Source organism: Cinclus cinclus, chromosome 2 (genome assembly GCF_963662255.1).
Source record: "Cinclus cinclus chromosome 2, bCinCin1.1, whole genome shotgun sequence".
NCBI classification, from domain to species: Eukaryota; Metazoa; Chordata; class Aves; order Passeriformes; family Cinclidae; genus Cinclus; species Cinclus cinclus.
The window spans coordinates 114,449,057-114,475,584 of record NC_085047.1 but is presented as its reverse complement, the minus strand read 5'-3'; the positions used below and the strand labels follow the sequence as shown (position 1 = coordinate 114,475,584).

General features: G+C 42.2%; 1 protein-coding gene across 4 annotated transcripts; it reads left to right on the top strand.

Annotated features, from left to right (window-relative positions):
• The first annotated feature begins 1,649 nt into the window (after nt 1–1,649).
• Nucleotides 1,650–25,938, top strand: SH3BGR (SH3 domain binding glutamate rich protein). 4 transcript variants are annotated; one of them, XM_062515222.1, is made up of 7 exons: nt 1,650–1,694; nt 7,477–7,662; nt 13,859–13,939; nt 19,953–19,955; nt 20,557–20,667; nt 23,724–23,753; nt 25,873–25,938. In XM_062515222.1, exons 1-7 carry the CDS (start codon nt 1,650–1,652, stop codon nt 25,936–25,938), a joined length of 522 nt encoding a protein of 173 aa, XP_062371206.1. The 4 variants fall into 4 exon arrangements, with proteins under 4 accessions (XP_062371206.1, XP_062371205.1, XP_062371207.1 ...); XM_062515221.1 differs by lacking the exon at nt 19,953–19,955 and having other exon boundaries at nt 20,470–20,667; XM_062515223.1 differs by lacking the exons at nt 19,953–19,955; nt 23,724–23,753; nt 25,873–25,938 and having other exon boundaries at nt 20,557–21,150.
• Nucleotides 25,939–26,528: the final 590 nt, after the last annotated feature.

The window sequence follows — 26,528 nt, the reverse complement described above, 5'->3', positions numbered from 1 at the left end:
TGAAGGCCAGGATAATTTCATCCTTTGGTAGTACTTCTTCAGGGCACAGAAAACCAAATAATTTGGAAACATTCTATTCCAAATGGCCAGTCACTTGTTAGGCTATGCTCACATATAAAATCTCCTGAGAAACAGGCATGTGTAAATAACTTCAGGCAATAATTGATGTTTTCTCACAGGGTTTTTTTTCTTGTGGTTGTTCTTTTTTTCAGAAAAATACTCTGAGAATACCTGCTTCTAATAGGCTTATTGCTGGACCTCCTATTACTTCTCAAAAGTAATGACAGATGGTGAGCCCCGGTAAACTACCCATACTGTTATTTTTAATTTTCAGTGCAATTTTTCAGGAACCCGGTTCCATGGAATACTGCATTTCCAGCTTTGCATACTAGTTAACACAGACAAAAAAACTTCTTTCAACAGTATTTTTTACTCTTTATTACTGTGTAATAGCGTGTTTAGTCCTATCTAATAAATTCTGGAAATGAAGAGTTACAATCCATTTTTAGAGTTTTCAGGATCAGACGTTTACATATTGATATATTCAATCTTATCATGTGAAGTATGTTTTTCTAAAACCTAGTCCAGTTTCACCTCTGGCACAGGGTCAGATTTACTGAGCTCATGTTGCTCACAACAGAAACAGGCTTGGCCCTTAAAATTTGAAAATAACCTGTGACCATTTAACATTCTTCAAATACCTCTCTTGCCAAGAGATTTCCTTTAACAAGTATGTGCAGGCAGGAACTGAATTGTGGCGATCTCTGGGGTGAAAGACAACATCCAGATGGAAACAAAGAGCATCCTGGATAACCCAGGAGAATGGAAATAGTTTTTGCTGAGTATTCTTGACCTCTTCTTACACCTTGTGCCCTGGAAATTTTCACTGTTGGTGCCAAAAGGAGGAGAAAATGCAACAAGAGGTTCTGGGTACATCGAGTTAGGCCAATAAGAAATCAGGCAGTGTCCTGACACACATTTATGTCAGGAAAGTCCCTGAGCCCTGCAGTGCAGATGATGATCTGAATTCTTTAAAGCCGAGAGCGTTCCTAACCAAGGCTTATTTCAATATGATCTCTGCTGTAATTACTGCTGCATCCATGCTCCCCTTGCTTTCCCCTTCCCCTTTTATAACCTCAGATTTCCAGCTACACCTCCAAAGCCTTGTATTGTTCAGGGACAGTTCTTCCCTGCAGGACCCAGCTGTGACGGTGCCCATGCAACCCGACAGCTTTGGGATTGCCCCCAGCACGAAGTTGCCAGCTCCCCGTCTCTCTTCCCTTCTCAGCTGTCCCTTCCCCCTCTCCCAAATATTTCTCCAGCCCTGTCTCATTGGTGCACTACTCTCCCTTGCCTTTTTTGGGCTGCCACCCTGTCAATCTAACGCAATAAGGCCAGGGGCAGGTGCAAATCCCTTGCTCCGGCTCTTCTTACTGACCAATCCTCGTCCCAAAATACTCAAAGAGCCAGTGGAGTGGGAAAACCCGGGACCCCGGGCAGAGGGAGAGAGGGCAAAGCTGCGGGATTGCGGGGGGGAGGGCGCATCCATTTAGGACCCGGCTTAGCCCAGGAGTGCGGAACATTTGGGTTCCTCCGGGGCTCGTGGTGACTCGTGGCTAGCAGGGCTGCTCTGCTGATTCACTGCCGGCATGGTGATCAAAGTCTTTGTCGCCACATCCTCGGGGTCTACAGCGGTAGGTGACTCCTTTAACATCCTCCTCTCCCCGCCGGGATCAGGGTGGGGAATTAGCCTGGGAGATGCCAGGAAAGAGCTTGCACATGACAAAAAAAACCCAAAAAAACAACCCACTGCAATTTCTTAGCAGGAATAAACCTTAGTTTTATTCTGCCCCCATCACCTTATTCTTGAAAGTTTCTCAGGAGAATTCCTGTCAGTGCAGGCTGGCTTGCCTGCGAGTTTTTACCACATCTAAATTAGCTGTCATTTAATAGATTTACTGCTGTTTGGGAAAGTATTTGCAATGTATATGCACTAAGGAAGGAAACGGTGGGTATTGTATTTGTGCAAAAGCGATGCTAGACTGTTTACAGGAGAAAATAAAGTGCTTGTTTTTAAGAGAGACTTTAGGGCACTGCTCCTGCCAAGGGGGAACTCTGTCTAAGAAAGAACCTGGAGCTGGATAAAGTCAAATTAGGCAGAAAAGCTTTTCTTTTCTTTTCTTTTCTTTTCTTTTCTTTTCTTTTCTTTTCTTTTCTTTTCTTTTCTTTTCTTTTCTTTTCTTTTCTTTTGTTGTTGTTTTCTTTTTGATTTGTTTTTTGTTGGGTTTTTTATTTTTTTTTTTTGGCGGGGGGTAATTTTTGTTTTGTGTTTTTTGTTTGTGTATTTTTTTTTGTGTGTGTTAGGCTTTTTTGTGGTTTGTTTTTTGTTGTGTGTGTGTGTAGGTCTGTTGAAATGCTATATAGATGATTTTTAGCATTGAGACCTACTGCTGTAGCTGTCAGCAGAGAGTATCAGCTGAAGGGACGGGCATGTGAATAGTAGAGAGGTTGGAAGTCCGTGGGAGGTGGGAACCGGGAAAGGACTGTTTCCTTTTATATCCAGTTCCCAGATGAGCTCAGATTTCAGTTTTCCTCTGGCCCTCCCTCCCTCCCTCCCTCCCTCCCTCCCTCCCAGTGACACGGCTAAAAGAGCTGCCTGGCGCTTGCACAGAGCTGTAACTACATCTCCATCTCCCTGACAGCAGCTCCATTACTTTAAGAAGACTCCAGAGTGGAAAAGCTCCAAAAAAACACCCCCCCCCCCCCCTCCCCATTTTTGGAGCCATCATCTATGGGAAATGAACCTAGGATCCTTCACTAAAGTTCCAGGTGGAATACTGCTGAGGAAGTTTGCAGTTTTTCTCACCAGCCTGTTCCTAAGCCTTATATTCTAAAGTTATTATTGATATTCAGCATTTTTTTTAAATAATAAACTTCAGATACAAGGGGGGGGAAAAGAAGAGGAAGTTGGGAACTTCAGGTTTGGTAGTTTGCAATTTGTAATAAAACATTTGCTGCTCAAGTAGCTTTATAAATTGCCATGTGCTGTGCATGGGCACTCTTCTTGCTCCTGTTTGGCCTGTTTTGATCAGGAAACTCCAAAAGAAAATTATGGAATCTTCACAGGGCAATATTCTTCCGTATTTGCTCCTTTCTGGTGTGCTGGGTGTGTGTATATTTGAAGCAATCTCAGCATCTGTTCAGATTACTGATTCTGAATTGCAATGCCAAGTACATCAGGAGTAGTTTTCCACATTTTCCAATTAACATGGACTGAAGGTATCTTTTCAATGAACCTTTAATGAGTTCTAGTGTATATGAAATAAAATTCACTGGCACAGGGAGTTAGCACAAACCTCAATATACCACTAAAATCCTATTAAATAGAAATTTTGTATCAAGTATGTACAACTTTTCCTGAGGAGAATTAATTCAATCCCTAAACAGTTTAAACTGGAAGTTTAAATTGTCCTGTTAACCCTGGTGATCTCTTCAAATTTGGTGGCTGATCCCATCAAATGCATGGTGTTGATTTTGAATTCACTATGAGATGGGCCCAGCCTCTGGTGTAAATCAGCAGAGGATCACTGGCAAAGAATGAAAAAGTCTCTATTTTATGTACTGACTATGGTCACCCTAGTCACTGCAAGTGGTTTTCATGTTAATAAATACTTAGTGCAAGTGAATGCAGTGAACCCAGTGACGTTCTGGTGCTCTGGATCAGATCCTGGAATGTTATGATTCACTGTGGCTCTGGAGAAAATCTGCAGTCTGTATTTTTCCCCTCGATGCTTCAGAAATTTATTTTAAATATCCCCAGCTTTATTATCTTTCTGCTCCAGACTTAGCTGATATTGGACTGTTCATTAAGGCAGGCAGAAGTAGAGACACTTATGCTTGAGTTGGAGCAAGAAATAAAAAAATAAAATAATGTTGTTGCTAGTCACAGAGGTGCTTTGGGATTTGGTGATATCTTGCAAGATTCTAAATTGTGGAAGAAAGAGGATTCATGTCTTACACAGAGGAAGTGTTACAGTCTTGCTTCCTGCTGCTCATGGCTATGACACCTCTAAAATCCTTTTACTTCCAGTGGTTTTGGTGACATTTTATGAATTTGCCCCCCTTCAAATCGGCATCAAAAGCAGCATAACCAGCAGGGCAAGAGAGGGGATTGTTCCCCTGTGCCTTGCTCAGATGTGACCCTACCTGCAGAGCTGCCCCAGCCCTGGATCCCAGCACAGGGAGGAGCTGGAGCTGCTGGAGAGAGCCCAGAGGAGGCAGCAGGATGAGCAGAGGGATGGAGCAGCTGTGCTGGGAGGAAAGGCTGGCAGAGCTGGCATTGTTCACCTGCACAGGAGAAGCTTTGGGCTGAGCTCAGGGTGGCCTTGCAGGGCCTGGAGGAGCTGCAGGAAACATGGAGAGAGACAATTGCCAAGGGATGGAGGGACAGGACACAGGGAATGGCCTTAAGATGAAGGAGTAAAAGGTTAGATTAGATATTAAGATTAAATTCTTCCTTGTGACAGGGGGCAGTGCCCTGGCACAGGTTTCCCAGGGAATCTGTGGCTGCTCAATCCTCCAAGTGGAAGTGGAAGGTTGGATGGGGCTTGGAGCATCCTGGGATAGTGGAAGGTGTTCCTGCCCATGCAGGGGGCTGGAATGAAATGATCTTTAAGGTCCCTTCCAACCCAAACCATTCTGTGATTTTATCATCCAACCTGGCTTTGAACACTTGCAGGGGTGCAAAGTACACAACCTCTCTGGCAATTCTTACACTCAAGCTAGATAACATTTATTTAGAACGTTTTTTTTTCTTATTTTAAGGGACTAGTCGCTAGGGATGGTGCAACTCAAGCTTTGCTGAAAGAAAAATTGGCATCGCTGAAATAATATCCTACTCATCACCACTTTCCAAGTAATCTATGCCCAAGTCATTTGAATTCTTCACATGCCATCAGACACAAGGGAGGGCACAAACAAGCTCCTGCTGTCTCATCCATTCTGGGAAAGCCTTTGTGTGTCCTCTGTGTTGTTACATCCAAAATTTCCCTCTGTGGGTGCTGCTTCCTGGAGAGATTCTTGCCCACTTAATGCCACCTACAGCAAATGTTTGCTTTGTGGTTTCACACTTGTTTATGTCCCAAGTCTTTTGCTCTGCCTAAACCCCAGTAATGGTGAGCCCTAAGACACAGCACATCTTCTGCTCTGTTTATCTCATTGTCACAGTCAGAAACTCCCTGCCTTTTCCTTAAGCAGCATAATTCCACATAACTTTAGTGTTTTACCTCAGCATTTATTTTTTCACGCAATTTTTTTGCTTTCAGGCCTGGTGCTGCCTGAGCCTCCTGTGCATTATGAACCTCAAGGTGAAGAGAAAATATTAAGCCGGGTTTAAAAGTTACAGCTTTCATAAGCAAGGGAGCACAGAATCTCTGGCTCCATTTCCATTATCTCCTCAGAGGCACCGTCTGTCTGGAGCAGCAGCTATTCCAGGAGCCCTATCTCCTGCAGTGCCTGTATCCAGAGGGACAGGCTGACCCTGGAATTGCAGCTGACAGCACTTGAGTGCCCTGCCTCTCAGAGCATGTGATGTTACTCTTGCTTGCTGCTGCCTCGTGCAGATATCATTAACCATTTATCCAAACGTTATCCTGCCACTTTCTCCAGTGAAATGTCCCTTGAGTAATCCTTCCTGCTGCCTGAATGTGTTCCGCAAGTCACTCTGCAGCTAAATAGCCAGTAATGAGATCATTTCTGTTTAAAAAGAGAAAATAAGAATAGAAGTAAGCAGCTTTGAACTCTGTCAACTGCATGGCTTTTAACCACTTTGCATTAGTGTTTTCTTTCAAAGTGATGCACTTTTTTAGCTCACTGCAAACCTCTGTTGTTATAAAAATGTACAGCATTTTATTTTTGTTACTTTTTAATAAGCAAGCATACGTGTAGATAGATGCTTCTTTGTTTGTACAAGGAAAATAAATTTTATCCTTACTCGTGAGAATTCATCCTTCCAGAATAAGAGGCTATCACTCTACTTCAGATCTTCTATTTTATTAGATTATGGAAATACATAATACATAATTACTTCTTATCTCATTGACTGTCCCTCTGATTTACACTAGCTCGGTGTCACTTTAATTTCAAGTGTTCAGATGTCTGACATATGGAAGACATGGTTTCAAATCACAAGATATAAAAATTACCTTGATGTCCCATTCTAGCTATGCCTGGTGGCAAGTTCTTTAAAAGTTGCTCAGGAGTAGCATTCCTTTAGTAGGGAAGTATAGTGGGTGTTACATTTGCAGAGTAAACGGATGCTCAATGCCTGCACAGAACCAGCATCAGAGGGAATAAGGGCTGTGAGTGAATTTGAGGTATCACAGAAGCTGTGTCTAACAGAGCTTTATTTGTTTGTAACATGTTCTTTGTGGTCCAGCTGGAATGTCGTTCTGTAATGGGGGATTTAATTTATCCCCCATTTATTTAATCCAGCCGTGCTGGATTTTCTCGAGCCTTAACTCATATTTATATATTGTCTCTCAAGGAGCAATGGCCATAAACCAAAACACAAGAAGTTTCACCTCCACCTGAGGAAGAACTTCTTTACACTGAAGGTGGCAGAGCACTGGAGCAGCTGCCCTGGGAGGATGCGGAGCCTCCTTCTCTGGAGACATTCCAAACCCACCTGGACACTTTCCTGTGTCACCTGCTCCAGGTGGCCCTGCCTTGGCAGGGGGGTTGGACTGGAAGATCCCTTCCAATCCCAACTATTGTGTGATTCTGATTCTGTGAAATTTATTTATGTCTGACATTAACAGAGAGAAATGTGGCTCACAGAAGGCTGAGTGTCACATGTGATTGGTGGGAAAGATGCAGTAACATGCTGAAAGAAATATGAACATTTTCAGACCTTTACTGACTATAGGCAGGATCACCATAGGTGTCTGCAGACCACATTCCCAGATCTGGGAACACAGTAGGAGGCTTCCTGCTGAGCCTCATTTCTTAGCTGGAGTTGTCACTGCATCCAGGGAGGAAAGAAAGAAGCTGGGGGCTGGGTGTGTGGTGGGAGCGATGTAGTGGCAGCACTCTGGGTGCTGACAGAAAGTGTTGAATCTCAGCTTCAAAAAGTTTGAGGGCTGCTGGAAAAGTGAATCTAACTTCAGGAACTTCCAACTTTCAGGAAGATTTTTTTCATGGAAAGGGTTGTCAAGAACTGGAACAGTCTGCCGGGGAGGTTTGGAGTCCCCATCCCTGGAGGTATCCAAGGAAGATCTGGACGTGACACTCAGTGCTCTGGGCTGGGTGAAAAGGTGTGGATTGGTCAAAGGTTGGACTTGATATCTTGGAGTTTTTTCCACCCTAAAAGATTCTGTAAACTTGACAAACTTGCCTGAGTTCTTGTAATAGCTGTTGCTTTTAGAAAAGCATTTTCTTTTTCAGTAAGGAATGTTGTTTTCCCTCTTTCCTACCCAGATAAAAAAGAAACAGCAAGAAGTCGTGGGCTTTTTAGAGGCCAACAAGATTGACTTTCAGCAAATGGACATAGCAGGAGATGAGGACAATAGGAAATGGATGAGAGAGAATGTCCCAGGTGAAAAAAAGCCTCAGAATGGAATTCCCCTGCCTCCACAGATCTTCAATGAGGAGCGGTACTGTGGGGTAAGAAGCTGTTTGGAAATTTAAATATCTTCAGAGAGTGGTTTCTCACAGAAAGGGATTCTTTTCCATTAACAGGAAGTGTCAGATAAACTCCTTAAAACAATTTGAGATTCACTGTGCAAGAAAAATTCTCAGGAAACATTTTTTAAGCACAGAAAAGCAATGAAACAGATTATTTTTGAGAGGAAAATATGCTTGGATGGAAAACCGGCTGGAGAAACTTCTTGAAGTTTCAGTTAATTTTGATGGAGAGTGTTGATATTTTGTTTGTTTGGATTTATCTGGGCTTCAAGGATGTCAAGTAGATGTCTGGGTGACCAGAGGAATAAGAATGTTTGTATTATACAAATAAATAGGAATGTTTGCTTACTGGAATAGTTTAAAATATGATTTGAATTATTGACATTATATTGCTTATTCAATAAATATCCAGCTCTTCATAACAGCAACTGTAGAGCTCATCAGATGCTTTTATATTTTCATATGTGCTTGTAACAGGTCCTTTCTCATGAGACAGTTTGTTCAAAGCAGAGAAAGATAATAATGTGCCAGTGTGAATATTAGGACTGTGAATCAAAAGTGATAATCTGAGACCTTTTATTTCCTCACAGTCTGGGTGGAAATGCCTAGTTTGGAAAGTACTGAGATCTGATGGCTGGAATGAACCTGGAACTCAGGGCACACAGTGAGCCTGGTTTGGAGTTACTGCACAAATCCACTGTGAACTCCTGCAAGGTTGTACTGGGCCAGCAGGGATTTCCATGCCACTGAGTCTTCAGAATTAACTTTAATGCTCTCAGAGTGAAAGTTGATAATGTGAATATTGGAGTGCAGCCATTTCCTCGTTTTCTCATAGAATTCCTAAAAGAGAAGTTGGTGTGTTGGAGTTCATGTGCATTTCAGCATCCAGTCTGAACCAATAAAAAGTATAATTTGATATATCTTACTCTGGGTTTTGTGGCAGCCAGTGCTGCAATAAATATTTCTGATGTTCCCTGGAGAAGTTATATAAGGAATTAAAGAGTAATTGCCTTATAAAGTGTTGCAACTTGTCAGTCTTGACAGTTAATGATAAATACATAGTTTTTACTCCATGTCTGAATCTATTTCAGGAAGCCAAATAATCTACATCTTGAAACAGATTCAAGTGGAGAAATAGTCCTTTTCAAAAACACCTCTATGGGGAAAGGAGTTGCAGCTACTGATATAAAAACTGGATCAAATTTACAGTTAGTCTAGAAGTCTCTGGAATCCTAATATACCCAGCTCTCAAAGCTCAGAGCTAGTGATCCCAGTTGGTGCATAACAAAGACTAATTTATAGCATCATTATTTCCAAATAAATAAGGTAATGAGATCCATATCAGTGCATGAGCCTTGCCCTTCTCCCCAGGGGAAGGTGCCTCGAGGGAACTGCACAGGGAGCGTGATGTGGGCTGAGAACATGGCCAGGGGCTGCCAGACTGCTGTAAAATCCTCCCAAGTGACATATTCTACAATCAAACCCTGGGGATTTGCATTCTGCTTCCCTGCAGAATGTGCAGGCCCAGCAGAGCCATGGCTGTGAAATCCAGAATTGTTTTAGGCTGGTTAATGTTTATCTGGTACGTCTTCCCGTGTCCCACTCCTTTGGCCTCAGCCATTTTATTAAAAATATCCATAAGGATTGCAAGGGTCTGTGTGACTCCAGTGCATTCTCTTGAATTCACCAAAGTCCTTTTAAAATATATTGCTCTCATCAGTTTTTAAGGGTCTCACTCTTGTGGCACCTAAAAGACTTTGAATTTGTAGCCTGGCTAAGTACAGGCAGATCATACCCTTCTCCTGCTATGCCTAAATCACCCTTTAGCTTCAACAGTCCCAATTCAGTATATTTGTAAATGGGAATCATATCTTCTGTTAATCTTCATTTTGCTGGGCTAAACAAGTCAAGCTCTTTACACCTCTTCCTTTTTTTCTGTAAGACATCTTCCCTTTCTCCTTCCTGCTAAATTTTATTTTCTTTGTTCAGTTAGTACCTTTCTTTTCAATTTATTTTTTTTTTTTTTTTTTTTTTTTTTAAGATCAAGTCTGTTACATTTTATTTTCTCACATTCTTCTTTCTGGGGTCACTCTTTTCCCACATTTCCCTTCTTATCAATGGTCTTATCAGTCGTTCTTATCAATGATTCTTTCCCATTCACACATGTGCATGTGTGTACACATTACATCATGACGGCCTGGGAGATCTGACCTTGGGAGATAAAAAGTCAAGATTAAATATTTCCTTCCTGAACTGAGAAAGAGGGGTTTGGAGAAAGACATGACAACCTTCAACCAATATAAGGGCTGTGGCAAAAAGTGAATTACTGGTCTGAGCTGCTTTGAACTGGAGGTTGGTCTAGGTGGTGTCCTGAGGTTTCTTCCCACCTGAATTATCTAGGATTTTGGAAATAGGTTCTGTTTCACATCCACTGGAGGTGGGATGAGCTGTATGAGAAGAAAATGCAGCAAAGGAAGTTCAAGGCAGACATCAGAAAATCCATAGTTTTCAGGAGGTTACCTCATTGTCTACTGAAGGTGCATCAGAGTGATGCAATGATTCCTGCCTTGGAGGAATGGTCCTTTGGGACCTTGTCCAGTGTCCTCTTCTGAGGTTCAAAGAAATTTTTGGAGTGGTCAAAAGGAAAGGGAGATCTGAGGACAGGTGAGGGTCTTCTGTTTGTGCTAGGATAGAATGACACAATAAGAGAGCAAAGTCAGTCCCTCTGCACATCTGCTTTTCTGCTGATACATAAAATTATCTTCATTTTCTGGGCGACCATGAAGAGCTGCTCCACTCCACAGCTTGTACTGTAAAGTGGAGGTTTCTTATAGATGGATTTTTATAAAGATACACTGCCTGGAAGCAGCATTTCTATGAGGTCAGAGAAGCTTAAAGCTGTCTGATAAAATAGCTCAGATCTTATTTTTCTCTCAGCTCTTTGGTATTGCCACTTGAAAAAATAGATTAGAAATTGATTCATTTTGTATGCCTGGCTACAGCACCAATTTCAAGTATCCATTCTAATCTATCAGTGTTGGCAATTATGTCCTTATTTGATCTTTTTCTTAAGCTGCTTCTTTGCTCATGTCTAGACAGATGTCTGCATCTGTGTCACTTCCTAAATATATTGAGCACTCAGTTGCTCTTGTCTTTGCTTTTGCTTAACAAAAACCCTTAGAAAACCAGGAAAGAAATGAAAGGGAAACTTCTGTTTTTCTTTGTAAGCTGAAATCTCTGCTTTCTTCTGTAAACTGAAATCCAAATAAAGTACCCTTTAAGAAGTACCCTATTTAAGAATAAAGTACCCTTGAATGTACTTTAAAAAACATATCTGAATTATTAGGTAAGACTTTTTTTTGAAGTTGGAATGTGCATTTGCAGCCCAGAAACCAGCTGTGGCTTGAGCTGCATCCAAAGCAGTATGGGAAGAGGTGAGGGGAGAATTGTTGCCCTGTGCCCTGCTCAGGTGAGACCCTACCTGCAGAGCTGCTCCAGCCCTGGATCCCAGCACAGGGAGGAGCTGGAGCTGCTGGAGAGAGCCCAGAGGAGGCAGCAGGATGAGCAGAGGGATGGAGCAGCTGTGCTGGGAGGAAAGGCTGGCAGAGCTGGCATTGTTCACCTGCACAGGAGAAGCTTTGGGCTGAGCTCAGGGTGGCCTTGCAGGGCCTGGAGGAGCTGCAGGAAACATGGAGAGAGACAATTGCCAAGGGATGGAGGGACAGGACACAGGGAATGCCTTCCCACTGCCAGAGGGCAGGGCTGGGTGGGATATTGGGAAGGAATTCTTCCTTGTGAGGGTACTGAGGCCCTGGCACAGGGTGCCAAGAGAAGTTTTGGCTGTCCCTGGATCCCTGGCAATGTCCAAGGCCAGGTCGGACAATGGGGCTTGGAGCAGGCTGGGACAGTGGGAAGTGTCCCTGCTCAGGCTGGAAGGAGACACCAGACACCAATGGGAACATCTTTATGTTCCCATTCCAGCTCAGGCCATTTTATGATTCTATCATTTCTGTAACTGCTAAAGTCAAATTTATGGAAATATAGGGACCTCTGGAGGTTTGTAGTCCAACCTGCTACTCATAGCAGGGTAGCTTTAAAGTTAGCTTATGTTGCCTGGGTCTTTGGCCATCTGAATTCCAAAAGACTCCAAGGATGGTGTTTCCATGCCCACTCTATGTGCTCTGACCTGGTACTGTACCAAGCACTGTGGGGAGAATTTTCTGCTGATGTCCAGATGACAAATGGCACCACTTAGACCATTTATGTCTTTTCATACAGATAAAATATAATTGCTTTCCTGAAATAAATTGTTCCTGGTTATTTTTCTTACTGCCTGCCTTGGGAACAGTTTTCTTCAGTCATTCAGCAAATGGAGACATTAACAAGTCCCCATTAGTAAAGCATGGGTGCAAACACACCGTAGAAAAACCATTCCATGATCACATTCTTTTATCTCCTATTTAATACATGATAGCTTCCTCCTCAGTGTGAGGAAATAAATGACCTTCCATTTACGTGGGATGTCATTGCCCACTCCCTATCACCAAGGAGCACCTGATATCATAGAAGATTATATCCACTTCTGATAAGGAGTTGTCTGGTCATTCATACATATTACTTGTCTCCTCAGGTCTGCTTATCTACAAGGCTTTGTGTTTCTGGAGAATTTTAGTACACTTGCCATAGGCTACTTTTCCTCAAAAAGACATATAAAACATCAAGTCCACTTCATGACCTTTCCTTCTTGTTGTCTTCTCTTTGTTCCCCAGCTCTTGCCATGTCATGCCATGGTTTGCTCAGGCTGCTTTATGAGTATGTGATGTGCAGGAGGGCACAAGTTTCCTGTGTGTGCCAAATCTGGCAATGTCAAATTGCAGTCCTTCAAATTGCAGAAAATTCTCGTTTTCTTGTTTGCTGCACTACCCCTAAATCCATGAGCCAGATGCAGACACTGCCTGGGCTGGATGAGAAGATGATCCGAGAAATGGCTGGCCTGGAGCCACTTTGTCCCTCAGATAAATCACTGAAATGGGCTGTCATTTGTTGTGTCTGTAAAGCTCTTCCAAAGTGCACTGAAATGTCACCAATTCCATTCTTGTTGGCATTAAGGTGACTTCAAAACAATCCACTCCAGCCTTTCCGATAATTTATACTCTGGAAATACTAAAACAGTTCTATAAAACAACTCAGGTCCTAGCCCAGCTTTACAAATAAGTCTCAAGGATGACTCAGCACCTTATTATTTGCAAGCTTCTATTCTTGGAGCTATTTGGGATTAGAGGAAGGATGATAACATGATCAAGGCAGTAGTGTAGGACTCAGCAGGATATGTTCAGTCCCGTCTCAGAGCTGGGTGTGATTCTGGGCCAGTCACTTCTGACTGGAGATTTCTGCTTTCAACTTAAATATTTGTTGATTTTTACCTGTGTACAATGCGAATTGTGAACTTCCTAGTAACAAAAATAGTGATAACAAAACTTTAACTGAGAGGAGTGTTGTACAGGTGAAAGCAGTAAAGACTGTAGCTGGCAGGATAGGAGGCATCCCTGGTCTTCTCAGTTCCATTTCCACTGAAAACAGGTGTTTAATGTGATGATTTATAATTTCATTTCATCAGTGGACAAGACATTTTGGCTGCTACATGGATATTAGAGAGAACAGCACAACCCTTTCCTAAATTCATCTGAAAATAACATCATTTGCTAACCAGACTGCCTTTCTCTGCAAGATAGTTTCCTTGTTGCCATTTCACTTGAGCTATCATGTTGACTGCTGCCTTTAATTTGCTATAAACAAGTTCCAGTGTTTTGAGGGCCTATTTAGTGTCCCTACTCACAGCAACTTTTATTTTAACGTTTAAAGGGAATAGCTTTGCCTCAGAATGTACAGCTGAGGCACGTTGAAATGAGACACTTAATTTTATCTGATTCTGCCAAGGATGGGATATAATTAAAGTGTAAGACTCTGGAGAGACTTGCTCATTTATTCATTTTGCCACCCTGTGTGAAACTCCCTTTATCTGTGCTTTCTTCTTCAGGCTCTGATAATGCAGGCAATTGTACAAATGCATGGTCATTCTCATCAATGTAGGTAGGATTTGCACAGGCTGGTCTCTTCCTCCTGTGCTTTTTGTTTGATTTTTGATACCAATTCTGTTTGTTTGTTCCTTTCTTAGGATTTTGAATCCTTTTTCTCTGCTAAGGAAGAAAATATTATTTATTCATTCCTGGGCCTTGCACCTCCTCCAGGCACAAAGGTATGCACTTCTGTCTTTCCATGGGGATCATTTATTTGATTTTAATAGAAGATGAACATAGGCAGTGACTCAGCATGTCACATAAGAGGCAGTGACGAGCAATACATTAAATGTTGGAGTAGCAAAGTGTTCTTAGGGGAAAAAAACCTGACTGCTTCAGTAAATACTAGAAAATACTTTTTTTCTTGCCTTCTTTCACTGCAGGCTTGTTACCATGGCTCCAGTTGATGGGTTTGTTGTTGTTGTTGACACAAAGCAGTTTTACTATGTTCAGCTATTAAATGATGCAGACTCCCTCAATTTCTAGGTTGTGTTGGTTACAAGAAGGCTTCTCTTGCTCCTGGCCACATTGAACAGGGATAGTGGTGACCCCCAGCAGCAGGGTTGGGATCAGACCCATCCCATCCTTCACTGGCACCATGGAACTCTCTCCCTCTGCCTGGAGGAGAAAAAGGCTCACCCAGCCCTTCACCAAGTCCTTTTGGCAAGTCTGCCTGTGGTTCTCCATCATATTTTGACAGTGTTCTAGTATATTTCTGGCAAAAGCAAAGTATTTTATTTTGGGTCTTTTCCCCCCGTTTTTATCTCGTGTTGTTTTTACAGAAACCAATGTACTTTTTCTTTATTGGAATCTTCTTCTGCTTAGAAGTTTTATAACTGCAAGTGTTGCAGCTGTGCTATCCTGAGCTCATGTTAGGTAATAAAATGTTGCCACCTTTAACGTGGGTGAGCCAGCAAAAGAAATTAATCAAGGGAGTGATGAGCCAGAATGACAGTAGAATTCTGCTGTATTGTGGTGACCTGGCTGAGGATCTGCCTTTGGTCCAACTCTGCAGCAGCTTTGAGTGAAACACCATTGGAAATATCTCTTTATCCTCTTCTGTAAAAGCAGAGGGGGAAAAAAAAGAATCCTTTGCTGAGTGCTTTGAGAGCCACAGCTGAAAATACACCCAGGGGAGAGCCCCAGTTGTTATAAATGTCGTAGACACTGAGTGCCTGTGTGATAAGGAGGGTGATTTAAACTTTCTGCTTTAGCTGTGCCATCTCCCACCCAGGGAAATAAAAATGACTTGCCTACCTCACAAGGGTCCTGTGAGAATTCATTTAATTAACATCCACAAAGCCATGAAAGGCTTAAAGAACTGCAGGTATTACATATTATAATCATTATAAAAGCTATGTGGAGAATCAGTGAGATAAAGAAAATTGCATTTTTCCACCTTCCCACTCCTCAGATTATCTGCTTCTTCATGCAAGGTCCTGGTAGATCTGGTATCTATGAAGAAAAGTAACAATTTTTTAGAATTCATTTATTCCCAGCTGTCAGCAGATGCTATTACAGTTTCTACTTTGTGACAACCTTGGAAATGTTGAAAATAATATGCTTGGTACATTCTGCTGGGCAGATTTGTTTGTCAGTGTCAGTGGTAGCAGGCAAACCTTGTTTACAGTGATTAACTGCTGCCTTGGTGGTGGCTTCAGTCCAGAGAGTGCAAATAAGTGAGAGTATTTGTAAAGTCCTTGTTAAATGTGGAATTTTCTTAGTCTCCCTTCGAGAGTCTATTCCTGTTTGCCAGAGACACACACACTTCTTGCAGAGGTGTTTCTCAGCATCTTCACTGCAGGAGAGGCTGCCTGTGCTTTGTAAAGCAAAGAACACTCCAGCTCTGCTTCTGCTCCTGCCTCTGCTTCTGCTTCCCCCTCATTCTCCATCAACTCCACCTTAGATAAGCACAATGGATGGCTCATGACACTGACTTCCAGCAGCATAAATCTGGAATTTAAGTCAGGTGTGGAATAGATGGTGATGATGACACATATGACAAGGTTTCCTATTAATCCCTTCTTTAACACTGTGGGGGGTTTTTGTTGTTGTTGTTTTTTTGTTTGTTAGTTTGTTCTATTTTGTTTTGGTTTTGGTTTTTCCTGGAATGAAGAAGCAAACTATAAAGCAAGGAATCACCACAAGGCTGTAAGCATTTGCTTTCTAGGGATTTTTCCATGCTGAGACACGACAAAGATTAATATGAAGCTGGTACATTACAACATTCTATTTCTTTTTCCATCCATCTTTTGTCTCATACTGCACCAAGACTAGAGAAGTTCTTTAATGGCCAAGGTCCTGTTTCACAGCACAATCCAAGAGCATCCTGACCAGGACTGTTTTGAGCTTATTTCCTTCCCTCTGAGAAAGCAGAGGAACCTTTTGGGGCTCCCTCAACAAACTATAACTTCCCAACAAAATAGCTGTAGTTAAATTTATTGCCAATTCGTTGCCATTGCCAAGTGCAAACTACACATTCAGTTCTGCAAATTCTCTTGTTCTGATGTTTCTATACATCAGTATATTCTATATATTGGAGTCCTGCATCCAGCCCTGGATCCCAGCACAGGGAGGAGCTGGAGCTGCTGGAGAGAGCCCAGAGGAGGCAGCAGGATGAGCAGAGGGATGGAGCAGCTGTGCTGGGAGGAAAGGCTGGCAGAGCTGGCATTGTTCACCTGCACAGGAGAAGCTTTGGGCTGAGCTCAGGGTGGCCTTGCAGGGCCTGGAGGAGCTGCAGGAAACATGGAGAGAGACAATTGCCAAGGGATGGAGGGACAGGACACAGGGAATGCCTTCCCACTGCCAGAGAGTAGGTTTAGGTGGGATACTGAGAAGAAATTCTTTATTGTGAGAGGCTCTGGTATAGGTTGCCCAGAGATGTCATGCCCCATGCCTGGAAATGTCCAAGGCCAGGTTGGATGGAGCTCTGACCACCCTGGGATAGGGGAAGGTGTTCCTGCCCAGGGAACAAGATGATCTTTCAACCCAAATAATTCTGTGATTCTCTGTGATTTTATCATGCCAAGTACATCTATTGCCTTAAAGGGTGCAATATGCCCATTAAAAAAAAAAAAAGTGACTTTATAGGAGACCAGTCCATATTTGTGGTGCTTCACCAAGGGTCTGTTAACTCACATGATCCTCTCTCCTGTTGCTTCCTCACCACAATGGTTTTTGTGTTTTCTAAAGCATCATTTTGCAGGGCTGAGCAGAACAGTTTTCTGTGCCCAGGAGAAGCAGCAGATGTAGTGCTTGTGTTAATAAGTAATTTAATCTGTGTATACCAAATACCTCCTCACCTGAAGGAATACCTGGTCTGGATTAGTTCCAAAAATGGGTCAGGGCAGACTGGGATTTCAGGGCAGCTGTGCCTTATGCCTGACCAAAAGATCACTCAAATTTGTGATAGATTTCTGAGAGATCTTCTTTAATCTTGGAGTGGGGGCCTGAGTAGTGATGTCCCAGTCAGATGCATCTGTAGATCTGAAATACAGTCAGTGTAGTTCGTATGTTTGGGGTCAGGTGTGTCAGCCTCAGCTGCCTGAAAAGTTGGGTACATTTTTTTTAAAACTGGCACCACTTTTATGCTTAGTCTGACTCAGTGAATTCAGTGGTTTACATGAGTTGAGGGTTTGTTTTCAAATATTGTGCATACTCGAAGCCTTAATCCCACTATTCTTGCTCTTAATATCCAGAATCTTGATATCCCCAAATCTGTAGATACTCAAGCTTAAGTTAGTGGAAGAAAGGTTCTCCTAAATCTGTTTTGAATTAGAAATCTGTGCTATGTTCATTTTATTGAAAGAGAAGATGACCTGTCAGCAACTCTTTAGAAATGGTACTTCATTTTGAATTAGTTGAAAATTAAATTCTGTGTTTCTGTGGAGAGCCAGTGTAGTGACGATATTCTGAATGTCAGAGTTCTCCATATAATTAACAAGAATTCTCTGTGTGTGTGTGTGTGTGTGTGTTCTGGCTGATAACATGCTGCTTCTAGAGTTTAGTTCTTTCAGCTACAATTCTTGTTTGTGCTTTATGATCTAAGTAAGTGATTCATCTGGGATGGATTCACACAGTAGGGTCATTTTAATTAGGATGCTCTCTGTGGTCCTTATCAATTTTATGTCCCAGCCAAAAATACTGAGTGCATGGATTTTAATGAAATGTTAATATTTGTGCTGAAAATAAATATTTAACCAATTTCAAAACCAGGTTGGATGGGGCTCTGAGCAGCCAGGTCTAGTGGAGGGTGTCCCTGCCCATGGAAAGAAGGTTGGAATGAGATGATCTTTAAGGTCCTTTCCAAACCAAACCATGGTTTAAGTGATTGCATTAATTTAATTTTCATTAACACTGTCCTTTCTATTGAGGAACTTCTGCAAAGAAAGTATCTGTAAGAAGTTGCCATTTCCTTAAGAAAATAATGTATTAACACAAGGTTGCACAAGGGAATTTCAATGTATGTTTGTGTTACTACATATTTTAATCTTCAAATATTTTTTGGCTTCTGGGAGAAAAGTAAACAATAAGCCAAGCCAAGGAAATGCCTCTGTAGATCATTTTTAATAACAATGCCACCAGCATCAGAGTGCAGTGAGCCCATAGTTTTTATGTGCACTTGAAATGAGATGATATTGCCAGAAAAAGAAATTGTCTTTTCTCCCTCCTCCTTCCTCTGGCTCCTTCTGCTCCCTCCCAGCTGCTCATTCCTCTCCCCGAGCATCTCCCACGTGCTGGCAGAAACACTTGTGCAGCTGTGTGACAGAGTGTGAAACTGGTGTGAGGTAGAAACGTTTTGCTTTTTAAAGCTTTAATCTTGATCAGCTCCGGTTCCAGAGGAAGGAGAACTGAGGGACCTTTGTGCCCACTCTCGTTGCACTGCAAGTAATTTAGATGTAAAGCTGACTTTCCATGATTCAGGAGAAAATTGCCAAAAGAGCACCAAGCCTTACAGGCAGTCAAGTTTCAGCAAAAACATCAAACTGCTGTGATATCTGCTTCCTAACATTCCTAAACTCCTTTCCATCATTTCTGTCCCCATCCAGCAGAGCTTGTCAGCAGGAGGACATCTCTTATGTCCCACAGCACATCTTGGGACAAAAATCCCTGAGACAGCACTCAGCCAGTCAGGTCTGGGGATAAAAGCCAGCCAGACATGCCCTGTTCTGCAGAACAAGTGCACTGGCTGAGGAAATCATCATGGGGACACTGGAGGAGGACTTGTGAAGTCTAGTGGACAGGGTACATGACTGAAGGCTTCTGTTTAACGAGAGACAAATGAGATGATGGAAAAGCAGCAAACCCCAAACCAACCAGGTGGCTGAGTTCTAAGGGCTTGGTCACAGGGATGGGGAAGGGGTTTGTCTCCTCTCAGGGATGTGCTGCTCTTCCCAAAGCATGTGGGATTCAGGATGACACAGGGCAGGACCTCCCCTGAGTGCCAGAGGATCCCATCCCAGATAAAATCTCTCAGAAGGAGTCAAATTTCCTTTTAATGAGTAAGGTCCTTTACCTCAGCTTCTCTACTATAAATCTCTTGTCCCGCTGATGATTAGAATTTTTCTTCACAGCCAATTTGTGCTCATTTTGCATCTCCCTCAGCACTCTTCCTTATCCTATCCCTGCCTGATGTTTACTCTGATCTATTTTGGGAGTGCCATCATACCCCCTCACAGCATCACTTTCAACAGGTTAAAGCAATGAAGCTTTTTTTGTCACCCTTTCACAAGACAGGCTCTCCACTCCCTCAGAAGTTCCTGTAGCCCTCTCTGCACCTGTTCCAGTATGAGTTTCTCTTTCTTGAGCCGAAGTGACTGGGATGGCACAGAGCAACCCAGAGCAGATCCTCATACATCTGAGGATCACATTTTCAACCTCTTTCATTGTCACATCACACTCATGGCTCAGTTATCCCATGCTCATTTAAATACATCCATCTTTTTCTTCCTTGATGATCATTAGCTAACAAGCTCCTAAAGTGCAATAGAAAAATCCCTTTCTAATCTCTGACCCAGAACTGCTTGTCCCAAATAAGGTGTCTTTGCACTTCATGCTCTTGCATTTCATCATATTTCTGCTGTTCCACTCAAGGCCTCTTTTTATCTGACACAGTGTGGGAGCCACTGTGACCTTTCACAGCTACCTGGCTGAAAGGACACCAGGATATTTGTCAAGTAAAGACCCTCCCAGGAGGTGCTTGCTTATGGTGCTGGAATAAATGGGCTTGTTTGACTGATGTGGGAAGAGTTTCCTGATGTTTTCAAGCAAGAAAGTTAAGAGACTAAATGTGAAATCCCTTATTACTTCTGTTTTCCTGGAGCATCTGGATAATGTTTGATTGGATGCTGGTGGAAAATGTTTGGGTTATTTTGTTTGTTTGTTTGTTTGTTTTTTTTTTCCCTGAAGCTCAAATGTGCCATCGGGGTGAATTTTGCTTTCTATTGAACTTTCCAAAGGAAGGTTAGAGAATCTGCTATGCTGAGCAGTGCTTGAATTCATGTTTTCTCCACACAAACCCCACCTGGTCAACATGCCAGCAAGTGTTCTTTTCACAGGAGAAATACACCCTAAAAGGGAGTATTTTCATTTGAGTGCTGAAGCAAAAATAGAAAAAACTTATCTCACAATAAGAAACTCACAAATTGTATAGAAATGAATTGTTGATTATGTGCCTTAAAGTTTACCATGACTTCCCCTTTGCTGCCAGGAGACTGAAAAGTCTGATACCACGGAGGAGAAGTCTGATACCACAGAGGAGAAATCAGAAGCCACAGAAAACAAATCTGATTCCAAGGATGAAAAATCTGATGCCACGAATGGAACTGAGGCACACACAGAAGATAAGGCAGTTGAAGGGGCTCCTGAAGAGGCTCAGTCCGACCAGACACCACCAGAAGGTCAACAGGTAATTTTTCCTTTCTCTTTGTGATCTGAGGGTTTTACCTGTGCTAAAGATGTGAAACATAAACCCACAAGCCCTCCTGGTGTGCCCCAGGGCAACTGATAACAATGTGCCTCTTGGATGTATTTTCTTTGATATCAGGATGATATGAAACCTGGATAAAACTCCAGGGAACTTTGTTCTGATTCTGGAATAACAGCAGCTGCCTTTTGCCACTTGTTACCACAAGCTTTTTGTTTTATCTTGACGGTCATTGGGAACCACAGTCTAGTTATGGAGGATAATTTAGGACTAGACATCCGAGTCCTGCTTGTGTCAAAAAAAAAAAAAAAGAAAAAAAAAAGAAAACAGAAAAAAGAATTGCTGCTCTCAACAGCCAGCATGTGCAGTGCTCCTAAATCTGGTTGTAAATGTTTGCTGCAGATCTGGCAGTAACTTCTCCAGCCCTTGCAGAATCCCTGGGCAGTGCAGAAACAGAGACCAGTGTTTTCCTTTCTGTCTGCTCCTGCTCTGGTATTACAGCTCTCAAACTGCAGCTCAGGTTGTCCTTTAAAGATGGGTTTATTCTATGTTTGGAGATCAGATGGTCCCAGGGGAATATCCAGCACAGTAAATCATCTCTTACATCAAAGGTCAGAACAAATGGAGTTTGGGGGTTATTTTCATCTAGCTGCAGTATTTCTCCAGAGGAAACACCTCTCTGTAGGTCTTTCCCCATTGCCCTTTTTAGTAGTGACTGATCTGGTCACTGTTAGGCTGGAAAAGCCCCTTTTACACACCCTCATGCACATCTCAGCTACTGGGAAGTCCCACTCATCATTTCAAAACAGTGATGAGGAGAGACAGTCCTCAGTGGGAATTAAATTCCTCCTTAAAGAAAATTATATCCAAGCACTTTTCATGTTGCTATGAATTTCAGCTGGCAGGTGAGTGCCATCAAACTCCTTTGGTTTTTTGGCTCACAAGAGAAGCCAAAACTGCTTCCTGGCTTGAGTGCCTTGCCCTTCTGGCTGGAATTCTGCTTTAATGTTTCCCAAATGAGAGCAGAATGCTGGAATTTATCTGCAAATGTGTCAGGCAGCTGTGTAGGAGAGGTTTAGCACTGACATCATGCAGTACCACTCCTATACAACCAGCACCTTGCTCCACTTTTCACAGAAAGGAGCTAAAAGTGGAAAATAGATTTCTCTGCAGTTTTTCAGGGAGGAGAGAGAACAGAAAACACTTTTTGTCCTGTTCCACCACCCACTTCCCGTGTCACCCAGGACAAATTGCTCCAGTGCCGTGGCATGTGCTTGCCTTGCTATAGTTCATCCCAATTATCACTTCTGTTGGGATGGCATGAATCATTCTGTAGGAATTCTGCTCTTCTCACTCACTAACTCCAGACAGCACACAGAGGACAGGGTTAGATGGGAAGAGCAGCTCTGAGGCAGCTACAGCAACATGAATTCCACCTTTTACCTCTGTATCTGGTTTTATGCTTGTAAAAGAAAGTAAAAATATAATTTCCTTACCTGAGTGGGGTTTTATGAAAGTAAATATGCTCAAAGACTGCCAGATTGCCATCAGAGGATCTCCACTGGATGTTAAGTCCTAAAGGATAGAGGTTTTTTCAACACAAAGATTTGAAAGATGGCAGTTTTATGTTCTATGGCTGAATTAATATGCCAGTGGGAATTTAGCACTAGAATTTTGCCCTTATATAGCTTCAAACCATCTCAAAAATGACTCCCTTTTGGGGTGTAACCAAGCCAGCTTTTCTCCAGTGACTTTGCAGGAGAAATGTCAGCGCTGTGGAAACATTCTGGAAGAGTCTTGGCGAGGTAAAGTTACCTCAGCCTTTGCCAGTGAGCACAGGACAGAAAACAGAACGAGCTGGGGCTGTCTCAGCCCTGGGGCTGCAGGGAGCTTTCAGGAGACTCCTCCAGTGCTCAGTGTCAGGGGATGTTCAGTGTAGTGGCTGCAGCTCTCTCCAGCTTGTGCTGCTTTTCCTGGGAGATGCAGAAATCCAGAAGCTTTTTTTCTGCATGGATGTAGTGCCTCCCATTCCTGCTTTGTCTGTCCCTTTGGTTTGGAGTTTCTTGAGAAGATTGAGCTCCAGCTCACATGGACCCTGCTGGTCACTCGATGTGCTGGTAATAAATTTTCTGTAGTTTCACTGTCTGATCTTGACTTCAGATTTAATCTTGGAGCTTAGAATATTTTTTAAGTGTCCCAGTTAAATCAGTTTTCAGTACAGATTAGGCTCCCTTTAAGGCAAAATTATTTTAGAAACATGTTCAAAAATCATATTATAATGCAAGTCTGTATCCTGTCTCAGCAATTCCCCAGGCCATATTTAAGCCCTGGCACTGCAACTCACTCCCTTAACTCACTCCATGAGAACTCAAATCAGCCCCTGTGTCTTCTGCATGGCACTGTGACATTTGCTTCTTAACTTTGGGATTTTTGTAGGATCAGCTCTTTCCCCCAATAGCCAGCTTAGGATCTGACATTAAATTCTATTCACTTTGTACTTTTTTTTTTCTTTTTTATCTCTCTCATCACTTCTGCTCAATCTGCAGTCTAAAACCAGCTTGTATTATTTTTTATTCCCTGTTGAGCCAAGGCATCTGTTGCAGCCTACGACACTTTACAGAATCACAAGCCGGATTCTGAATGATGATGTATAATATAGATGAGACTCTCTATAATTCTGATTATACTTTCATTTTGTAGACCAGCTAATTACAAAAAAAAAAAAAACAAACCACAAAATCTCCAAGCAAACAAAGCAAACGAAACCCAACTCCAAATCTTTGCTTGCCAGTGAAGCAGTTTTGGTTGGAAGTAACTGAGGAAAAGGGACCTCAATTTAATGATTTTATAGTCCTTTTCCAACATAAAAGTCATGCTTGAATGTGCTTTGTGAGTTAATTTGGAGAACATTATCTCCAAATGAATCCAGTGAATTCCTTAATTCAGTGTTTAACTTCTGCTGTATTTTTCCTGTCTGATTTCTGATATTCTTTCCTTAATTTATCCTTTTAACATTTTCCTTTGTATCTCTTCTGTAGGAAGGCGAGGAAGAACATGCAACAACAGGGGTATAGTATACCTGGATTTTTTATCATCATATTTTGTTTGTATGTATTGAATTATTTTTCATTCCCTTTGCTTCACTCAAAAGCTAGTAAATTTTTATTCATGAAAGTAAATGCATCACAGTCATATTCTGCTACAGATAATTATTGGTCCTATCATTGTGTTATTGACTGGGAACAAAGATGGGCCTTTAATCATTAAAAGCTGTAAATGGAAGAGAAATTGTCTGTCACAGAGTCTTCAATAAAATTTGCCAAGGACTCCCATGACAAAGTCTATAATCACTGACTGACACCATGCTGTGATTGCATTTTCAGTGTGAAAAACTCCTTCTGACAATTGAGGCAGTTCTGCCCATAAAGGAGATATTTCCCTCACAAGAATTTAAAACATCGAGGTGCAAATCCTCAAAAACTTTTCGGCTTTGCCCAAACCTCCAGGATGAGCCAGTGCCAGCCCAGCAGCAGCAGCATCACCCCAAACCCTGTCCCCAAGGGCCACATCCAGACTGCTCCTGAGCACTCCCACAGACAGTGACTCCAAACCTCCCTGGGCAGCTCATCCCAAGGCCTGACCGCTCTGACAGGGAAATTTTCTTTGCCAATCTCCAACCTGAGCCTCCCCCGGTGCCATTTGAGGCCATCTCCTCTCATTTTTTCCCCTGCCCCTCCTGTCAGGGAGTTGTGCAGAGCCACAAGGTCCCCCCTGAGCCTCCTTTTCTCCAGGCTCAGCCCCTTTCCCAGCTTCATCAGATGCTTCTCCCAGGATGTGTTTTCCTGACCCTAAATCTCCTGCACCCATGAGCAAAGGTTCCTGGAGAGGCTGCTGAGGGCCATCATGCCTGGTTTGCTGTACCCAGGCACCACCAATTAATGTTTCAAGCAAGACAAATAAACATTTTTTTTTCCCTGTACAAGTTAAGTGACTTGAGTTTTGGATGGAAGTTGACAGTATCTGAAAGATGTGGCTTGTCTGTGTGCTCTCCTGGCCTCGTGTCAGAGTTCTCATGAGATAAAAAAGGCACCTTTCCCTGGGGGAAGATGCTCAGAGAGGCAATATTCCTTTGGCATAAGAACTTCTACTCCACAGGTGTTTGTATTACATTTCTGGTTTTGCAGGAGGGATTCTTTAGTGCATTTTTTTTTTCCCCCTGAAAAACAATTAAAACCAGGAATCTGATTCCAACAGCTCCATTCCCAAGCAGATATTTAAGCAGGACTTCACTTCAGCAGCTCAGGTGCTACTCCTGCAGAGAGAGGAGGTGCCTGAGAGGGCACGAAAGGTCTGTGCTGCTCTGGTACAACCTGCAGTCCTGAGACTGAAAGCTCGTTTTTGATTCTTTGGTTATTTGATTATTCCAGGAAGAAGTTCATATCACTTTTGCAGCCTAAGCAGTTTGTGAAGGTGGCAGATTGAGATAAAGCTGATTTATACACATGGGAGTGCCTTAGGACAAGAGATTGCTGGAAGAGGAGCAGAGGAGCCCACAAAGCAATTTCCAGCTGTTTTTCAGAGTAGAGCTTCATTTACTCTAGAAAGAGAATAAACAGAGATTGTTACCTGTGTTATACAAATTCAAGTTTTCATGCAGCTGTTGACTGAAGCAAAGGGCTGTTTTCTTTCAATTGTGTAATTTCTCCTGCATAAAAGAGAGAAATAAGAACCTTTGAGATAGAAACAAGGCTATATTATCTGATTCCAGATGATTTTCAGATCATTCAAGAGTCTAGTTCCTGTGCCATGAATCTTTAGTTGTTTACTTCTCCAGGAAAGTGTATAATAAAAAATACTGAACTTATTTAGTCATATTTACACATATTTCATATTTCTTGTATTTCTCATTCTGATTTTGAGCATCTATTTGCAGCTTAACCATGTGTTCTAACCTCCCTGAGAAGAAGGTTCTTATATTTCAGTGTGTATCCATTAACTCCACAAAATAAAGCCCTGCCATGTTGAGAATAAAAACTCTATGCATTAATTCTGTTTTTGAATCTCAAAGAATATTGCGTTTACTACAAATTGAACCATTGCAAAAACAGACGTCTGAATGTCAAGACTTTATTTTTTCTTTCAATTCTTGTATGGTAACTACAGTTTTTTTCTATTTCAAAAAAAAAGGAAGAAGAAGAAAAGCAGGGAGAGGGAGAAGAAAAGGAAGAGGTGGAGGAGCAGGAAGAGTCTTAGTACAATTCTCTATGACACAATATTTCTTGAACAGGTTTTCAGGTAAATATTGAAACATCAAGCACAGTTTCTAAAGACCCTTAAAGTAACATAAACTTGCAGGTTTTGTAATTATTGTTGTGGACTGTTGAAATGTCCATGCACAAAGTACCCAGCTGATGACTCAAAAGCAGATTTGACTGTTTCAGCTTGTCTTTCACATGGAATGAGAATTTTTCCCTTTCCCTCTTACTCTGCTTTTCCACTGCAGCTTTTAGGAGTTCCATGTCTCACATGAAGTCCTCCCTCAAATTTAGTTGAAAACTTAAAGCACTGGTAAGGGAGAGGAGCCTGACAAGAAATACAACTCAGTATAACATTGCTGAAAATAGGCCAAATTTAAAGCTGCAAAACAGGAAGCAGCTGGAAGGCAGAGTTTGTCCTGTACAGGTGTGTGAGCACACCAGAACTGCTCAAGTTCTGTCAGCAGTTCTAATTTTAATTTCCAGGTTTTTCTCTTTCCTCTGTCCATTTTTCCCTGCACTGAAACACAGATCAGAAAATTGTTTACTGAAACTGGAGAAAATGAAACTTATAAGACAGTTGGAATT